Source organism: Engraulis encrasicolus, chromosome 21 (assembly GCF_034702125.1).
Source record: "Engraulis encrasicolus isolate BLACKSEA-1 chromosome 21, IST_EnEncr_1.0, whole genome shotgun sequence".
Lineage (NCBI taxonomy): Eukaryota > Metazoa > Chordata > Actinopteri > Clupeiformes > Engraulidae > Engraulis > Engraulis encrasicolus.
The window spans coordinates 17,284,425-17,292,191 of NC_085877.1; the positions used below are offsets into that span (position 1 = coordinate 17,284,425).

The window sequence follows — 7,767 nt, forward strand, 5'->3', positions numbered from 1 at the left end:
GGTCTGTGGAGAGTTTAGGCTGCGCTAATATGGCCGACCTGTGCGGACGTGCTTGAAATACGCGATGACGTATCTAGTCTTCATATATGATGTCTGTGGGTACACCCAGAGTCATGAATAGAAAAGAGTTGTGTATATCCCATTGGCATACGTGGGCAAGGGGCGGGGTCTATTTTCCGTGTCATGGCTCCTCCCTGTAGACTTCAAGAAGTTCCATATCCGGAAGTGGGCCCCGTAGACTTTCGTTTGACTGTCGACACCTTTCTCGGTAAGTTGATCATGGGCGTAATTTCGGCATGGATATAAGGGACGCGTCCCCACCAATATCCAGCGATTATCGTTTTGTCCGCACCAATTTGATTACTGGGGCTGGGGGGGAAAACGGTCTCCCGTCTCATTCGCATTGCGGCGAAGAAAGGGTTAACCAAAAGTCCTTTGCCAAAGGCTGACGACCAGTCTGATTGGCTGTGCCTTCCCCTTCTTTCACGTGAGACTCTAGGTTGTGTATGGTTGCTAGGAGGCAGGAGCGCCAAAAAAAAGAAAAAAAAGAAGCTGAGGTCTTTTCGGTAGGTTCTATCACTGCGCTTATCAGTGGTGTTACCACACGGTACGTTATTAAATTACTCTGGCAGGCTAACGTTCCAGAATCTTTGGTGCAACGTGGGTGACACGGGCACAAGACTGCCAAGTGAGATGGCAGGCAAAAGAAAAAAAGTGGACATACGGAGCTACTTTTCAAAGAAATCTGTAAGTCACACTATCACTCGCTAATGAAATGACGTTTGGAACACAGCCCGTTAGCAGGGCAAACTCGTTATCTATGAATCAAGTTGTCTACGATGGCACAACTAACTGCAGAGACTGTTGTGCAGTTGAATATCCAATGGCTGTCAATATGTTAATGTTGCATTATGTCCTGCAAATGATAGAATGTTTGTGACAGTGACACAATAACTCCTCGTCAACATAACACGAGACAGATTTATCACGAGGGCGCCTTTGTAAAACGTCGGCGGGCACCTTAGCATAATGACAAACAAAAAAAAAATGCAGAATTCAGAAGGGGATAGGTCTGGAGGTCTGAGTACCCGCGCCTCCCATTTTGCCTCTCGTCCCTCCCTGTCTTTTCTTTCAATTTCGGTTGCGCGTGCATCACTGCATCCAACGGGTTGGTGCTGCCCACCCTCTCTCTCTCTTTCTCTCGCTCCACATGAATTTCACCAACCTCTAACCTATTCAGTGTCTCGTTCTCCGTTTCCCCAATAATCAACGTCTTTGAAAGCGTGACATGAAATCGGCATTGCGCGTCATACATTTTTGAAACAAATAGGCTATGGAGACAGCACCGCTCGTGCTTATAAATCGACGTGGATCAATGACCATATTCATAGACCATGCTCTCCACATTAATTTCACCTAGGCCTACCTCTAACCTATTCCGTGTCTCGTTCTCCATTCTCAATAATCAACGTCTTTGAAAGCGTGACATTAAATCGGCATAGCGCGTCATACACGTTTGAAACAAATAGGCTATGGGGACAGCACCGCTCGTGCTTATAAATCGACGTGGATCAATGACCATATTCATAGACCGTGCCCTACATCTGCATGACATGAACCTATGATTGATAATGCAAAAAAGCTTCTGGAATCTTTGTCTTGGAGCACTTTTGTGTCCCCACCAATGTGAAAATCAAAGTTTCGCCCTTGAAGTTGATAAATGGGAGAACAAATCGAAATGTTTTCTGTGTTTCAGTATCCGTTGTCTAAAGTATAGCCTTCAATTATGTAATTGCATGTGGTTTGCATGAAAATTGCGATGTCGATGTTAAAGACGAACGCTGTTTAGGAATGAATAACCACTTCTGGTAGCTTAAGTTAGCATAGCGGCTTGGCTCCGGTCCAACTTCACAAGTGGCTACGTTACAATCCTATACAATGCGCTACTATCCGTATCATAAACGACTGTGTTTTCTACTTCCCACATTCATATAACGCCATATTACCCGTGTACATTCGTGGTTTGATCTTCCCAGCTATTTGAATGCATGTAGCTGCATGTGGTTAGCGTAGCGAGTAAGCATTTACGTGTGGATGTGTTGGCTAGCTACAAAAATTACAATTGAGTCCCGAATATTAAAGTACTGAAGTTGATGACCCCAGGTATTTCAGAAACCGAGAAATATATATTTCTGTTGAGTAAACCATGGATGTTTGCTGAACAGTTGCTGAACAGTTTGCTGAACAGTTTTGAAGTTGGCTAGTCGAACTACTATGCACAGTCCGTAGCCAGATGTGCACCGCATTGACAATGCGCCGTATACCTGTATTTCTCCTTTTAGCTCTGTGAAATCAAATAGTTTCTGATTGATTTGAATGAGTGGTGGATTAATGTCTATTTTTTTTGTCTGCCAGTCTATCACTCCTCTATCACTCATCTGTTTTGTGTGTTTGATTAGGGACTTTGGTTCGGCATACACTGCTGGCTGTACCTATTGTTGTCATTACTACCATGTGGGACACAGTAAGATGCGTAAGATGCCTTGTGAATCTAAGGTAATTATTGTGTTGAATTTGTGTTGTTATTATTACTATGTGATTCTTTACTTCACTGATGACCCCTGAACAGATTGTCAGTGCCCTTCCTAACTTCATGTGTTTCTTTATTTCATTGCTCCAGCTGTGTCATATTCACTCATCATTGACTGATGACCCCTGAACAGATTTCCGGCCCTTCTTCATACAGCTGGTCTTCCACCTTCACAGTCATGGTGTGTATATTGTTATTACAATGTGATTCTTCATTTCATTGCTCGTCTTCATACAGCTTGCCCCCCTCCCCACATTCACAGCTTGGTGTGTTGCTATTATTACTATGTGATTCCTCACTTCACTGATGACCCCTGAACTTCATGTGTTTCTTTATTTCATTGCTCCAGGTGTGTCATATTCACTCATCATTGACTGATGACCCCTGAACAGATTGTCAGTGCCCTTCCTAACTTCATGTGATTCTTTATTTCATTGCTCCAGGTGTGTCATATCCACTCATCATTGACTGATGACCCCTGAACAGATTGTCAGTGCCCTTCCCAACTTCATGTGTTTCTTTGTCATTGCTCTTCCTCATACAGCTTGCCCCCACACTCACAGCTTGGTGTGTATATTGTAACAATGTGTTTCTTTATTTCATTGCTCCAGATGTGTCATGTTCACTCATCATTCACAGATATCCGGCCCTTCTTCATACAGCTTGCCCCCTCCCCACATTCACTGCTTGGTGTGTTGTTATTATTACTATGTGATTCTTTACTTCACTGATGACCCCTGAACAGATTGTCAGTGCCCTTCCTAACTTCATGTGTTTCTTTATTTCATTGCTCCAGCTGTGTCATATTCACTCATCATTGACTGATGACCCCTGAACAGATTTCCGGCCCTTCTTCATACACCTTGTCTTCCACCTTCACAGTCATGGTGTGTATATTGTTATTACAATGTGATTCTTCATTTCATTGCTCGTCTTCATACAGCTTGTCTCCCACCTTCATCTGGTTCTTCACTTAATTGCTCCAGGTGTACCATATTCACTGATAATGATATTTGTTGTTCATATACAGCAGCATAGACCCCTTTTACAGTTTTAATTTTCTGTCTATTTCAATGTTACACGTTGAGTATGACCGCTGCATGTCTGTGTTGTTGACAGGCACAACACTCAGGAGTGCTGTGAGTTGCATGACACCTGCAGAGGCTCCATACTACAGACTACTACTACTCGGTACTACAGAAACCGGATCACTTGACAAGCCTGTGTCCTGTTTTGGCCTTCCACACTCTGTAGGATTGCATAGGCTCCATTTCTTCTCCCACATCACCATTCCAAAACAACTCCAGATGTTTCGTTTGTATTATGGCCAGTTTCTTTACATCTGTTACACTACCTGTGTTTTGCACCCAAAACTGGACTGCTCTATCTGTTTCTTGTTTTTTATCATTATCACTTGCATTGCTGTAAATATGTTCCATTAGCTCAGTTTTGCAACTATGAAGTGTACAGTTTTGTTGTTGTATTACTGTTACGCTGAGCAAAAAGAAACCTCAAACCTTACTCTTAGGCCTATGTGAATTCTTCATGCGTGTCGTGCTCTGTCAACAGTTTGATGCTTACAAAGCATTCCAAGTGTCTGTATGATGTTCTACCATTATGCTATGCCTTCACACAGTTAATAACAAAAGGTATACAGTATTAAAAATGCATATTCACACTAGGTTATTGTCTAACTTGGCACCATAGCAGTGAGCATCCAGTGTATTTCTGTGTTCAAAACATACATAAATACATTTTTAAAAAAAAATAATTGACCCACTCAAGTACTGGTTATACAGTTGTTGTCTTTTTTTAATTATAATTTATTTAGTCCACATGACAGATCTATGGCCCTGCTCCATGCCACTGATTCAGAGTCGTGTGTAGGGACTACACGTCTCTGCCCTGATCCTCTTCACTCTGCCTGCATGCAACGATGCATGTTTTTGGCAGGTCTGATGCAGCCTCATAAAGGCTAAAGCTGGCCTGCGTCTCACTGCTAGAGATCTATAGACATACAAGTGTATGTGATTAGTTTTTAACGAATTAATATTTGTAGTGTAAATAATGAACACAACGCTTTTGCGATTACAGTCAAAAGCTACCAAGAAAGTTAGCATCTCATAGGTAAGTGGCGGGCTCCTGGCTAAGCTAATGGTGATTTCCCTCAAAACGTGATTAAAAACACACCAGTTCTACGACAGTAGCGTGTAAACAACACAGTATTTTATATCACCTAGATGTACTAGACGAATTACCTAAAAAAATGGGATGGATCCCGTTTGTGTGCATATTTATTCAATGCTTACCGTAGAAAGGCTTATTCTGCTCAGTAGAAGTCAATGACGGCTCTCTGTTTGTTTAGAACTTTAGCGTGTCTGAGCGTGTCTACACAGCCACTAGGTGACTTTCCCGCCGAGATCAAAGGTAGGCGTAACTCTGTTATCAATGGCTCTGGGTAAACCTCCCTCCGATACGCAAGTTTTTGACCCGTTTCCGGTTTACTTCCTTAACTACCCCTGTATATGCCCGCCACTTCCGTTCTAACGAGCTCCGATTGAAAGTTAGCTCTGATCGTGATCGACGCAGTGGGAAAAAAAGATCATTGTTATGGAAAATTTCAAGAGGAAAAGTGGTTCGGGAACTACGTGTGCAGTGGTTGGCTGCACAAACTCAAGGAAACACCTGAACGAGTGGTTAGGTCGAGAGTGTTTTGACCACAAACCAGCCACAAAGAGGGAATGTCCATGTCCTCCTTTGTTTACTTTCTTTCGCAAGCCTGATGCCGACGCAGAATCACGGGCCTGGCTGAAGGCATTCAATTTAAAGAAGCCACCCCGCAACGTGTTTGTGTGTTCCCATCACTTTGTGGACAAGAGGCCAACCGAGGACAATCCGTATCCAGAGTTGTGGTTGGGATACAGTCGCTTAACCCAGCCGAAGAGGAGGCGAGTCACCGAGCGGACCCCTGTCCCCCCAAAGAAACGTAGACTTCAATCCGATGGTAAGTACAGCAACTTTAGCTAGCTAGCTAGCTCCGCTTAGCGCAAATGCTAACAAATTATGAACTTGTTAACTGTATGAGGGTAAGCAACATATCCGTGTATAAAGCCATCATTGGACTTTCATATTTAAATTGCCCTGTTCATGTTAGGGGAGAGATGGGAGACCTGGCGACCGAGTGTCTGTTCACTTGCTCATTTGGTGTCACATCACCTCACCTGAAGTTTGTAGGGCGTAGCATACAGTAACTCTCAGTAACAGTAACGTGTTAATGTGCAAGCCGTCTGTATTGTCAAAGTAATTTACAATTTGCCTACACTTGTTATTTATAGATGTTTTGGCAAGTGTAGACTTACATGGATGAAAGAAATGTCATGTTTTCAAAATGTGTGTGTGTGTGTGTGTGTGTGTGTGGGACAGAGAGAGTGTAATGTTGTAGTACAATTTATGTAGCTGATGTTTTCAGAAAGATGACCCTACTACTCAACTCAGAGTATAAGCTTATGGTTTTTTTTTGCACATGTGTATTAATGTAAGCTATGTGTTCTCTTCCCCTGTTTAGATGCTCCTGAAACCTGTCAGCCTGCCTGCGAGACCGAGCCTGCCACACCAAAATACAGAGATGCCCAGACCCAGTGGGAGGATCCATCACTGATTGACCACCCATACTGTTCAACATCTCAGTCTGTTAAAGTAGATAAGGCCACGCAGTGCGAGGATCCTACTGTGACTAGCACCACAGTCATTGATGATTCCAGGTCTCGGCTGTATACAGGAGTGCGCATGGTTCAATTTTTCACCATGGTGACGGCGTTGTTGCCTTTCAGTAAGCCATCAATTACCCTTCCTGTTGTAGACCAAATCCTGATGACCTTGATGAAGCTAAAACTAAATTTGATATTAGGAGATATTTCTCACCGTTTCAGTGTGTCTACATCCACTGCGAGCATTGTGATTAGTCACTGGATTTGTGTGATGGGTGAACAGTTCAAAGTCCTGATCCCCTGGCTTCCAAGAGAGACCATTCGTGCCACCATGCCCTTACCATTCCAGAGGAACTACCCCCGAACCACCTGCATCATTGACTGTGCCGAAAGTGCCATGCAGAGAGCAACAAACCAGGATTCAAGGAGTGACACGTTCAGCCAGTATAAATCACGCAATACTGTGAAATATCTTGTCGCTGTGGCCCCTAATGGGCTAATCATGTTTGTATCTGAGTCATGTGCTGGCAGAAGCAGCGACAAGTTTATCACCATGGACAGTGGTTTCCTTGATTATCTTAGGGCTGGTGATGAGGTCATGGCGGACCGTGGGTTCACCATTCGAGATCTGCTTAATGAAAGAAAGGTCAGTTTGAACATCCCTGCATTCACCCACAGGCGAAAGCAGTTGACCAATGAAGAGATAACGCGAACCAGGCGAGTAGCCAATGTCCGTATACATGTGGAAAGAGCAATCCAGAGACTAAAGGTCTTTAAAATTTTATCCCAGACCGTTCCAATCAGCATGGCATGTAAACTGGACAATATCTTGATCATCTGTGCTGGCCTAGTTAACCTGAGAAGCCCACTGATCAGAATGCCTAATGAGGTTTAAAATCTTGCCTTGTATCCCTGTGCACAATATTGTAAGTTAATTTGTTAATTTTGTAACTGATTTTTATAGTGATGTTATTGTGTTCTTGTTTTGTACTTCACTTTTTAATGTTAGAATTAAATACATGCTCTTTCTTGTTGAAGCTATTTGTTTCATTTTCTACAAACGTTTAATTAATCTAGTGTTATTAATGTCCAGTATGAGTGTACTATGAATTAATTGTGTTAAAAGAAATTGTAAGCTCAACACTCTAAAGAAGATGGGGAACACATGATTGTAGTTTCATAATGATTTGACATTTCATCAACATTTATTTTTAACTCTGTACAAGAAACATATATCACATTCATTAATTTTACATTTTCTAAACACCAGACATCTGCTGGCAGGCACCCTTGTGCATCTAGATAAGGCAGCTTATTTTGGTTTTACAATGCTGAGATACTTACTGCAGAACTGTAACCTTCCCTCAACAAAATCATCAACAATTTTTGGGAGCATGTGTGAAAAGTAGAACGTGCGCTCCTGAACAAAGCCTTGGTCATAGGGTACTTCTATTTCTAGGTGCTCCGTTT

At 42.6% G+C, this 7,767-nt stretch overlaps 1 protein-coding gene and 1 long non-coding RNA gene across 2 annotated transcripts; both read left to right on the forward strand.

Annotated features, from left to right (window-relative positions):
• The first annotated feature begins 3,025 nt into the window (after positions 1–3,025).
• On the forward strand, positions 3,026–4,271 carry LOC134437579 (uncharacterized). The gene is made up of 3 exons (XR_010032428.1): positions 3,026–3,280; positions 3,387–3,477; positions 3,710–4,271. It is a non-coding gene; the product is annotated as an uncharacterized LOC134437579 (long non-coding RNA).
• A 929-nt stretch (positions 4,272–5,200) lies between these two features.
• LOC134438086 (uncharacterized) lies at positions 5,201–7,192 on the forward strand. Its single transcript, XM_063187671.1, has 2 exons — positions 5,201–5,594; positions 6,156–7,192. Exons 1-2 carry the CDS (start codon positions 5,201–5,203, stop codon positions 7,190–7,192), a joined length of 1,431 nt encoding a protein of 476 aa, XP_063043741.1.
• Positions 7,193–7,767: the final 575 nt, after the last annotated feature.

Excerpts from the sequence above, each read along its gene's own strand:
- LOC134438086 (XM_063187671.1), top strand. The coding sequence starts at position 5,201 with ATGGAAAATTTCAAGAGGAAAAGTGGTTCGGGAACTACGTGTGCAGTG. Across the intron at positions 5,595-6,155 it reads ACGTAGACTTCAATCCGATG|ATGCTCCTGAAACCTGTCAG; the intron begins GTAAGTACAGCA and ends TCCCCTGTTTAG.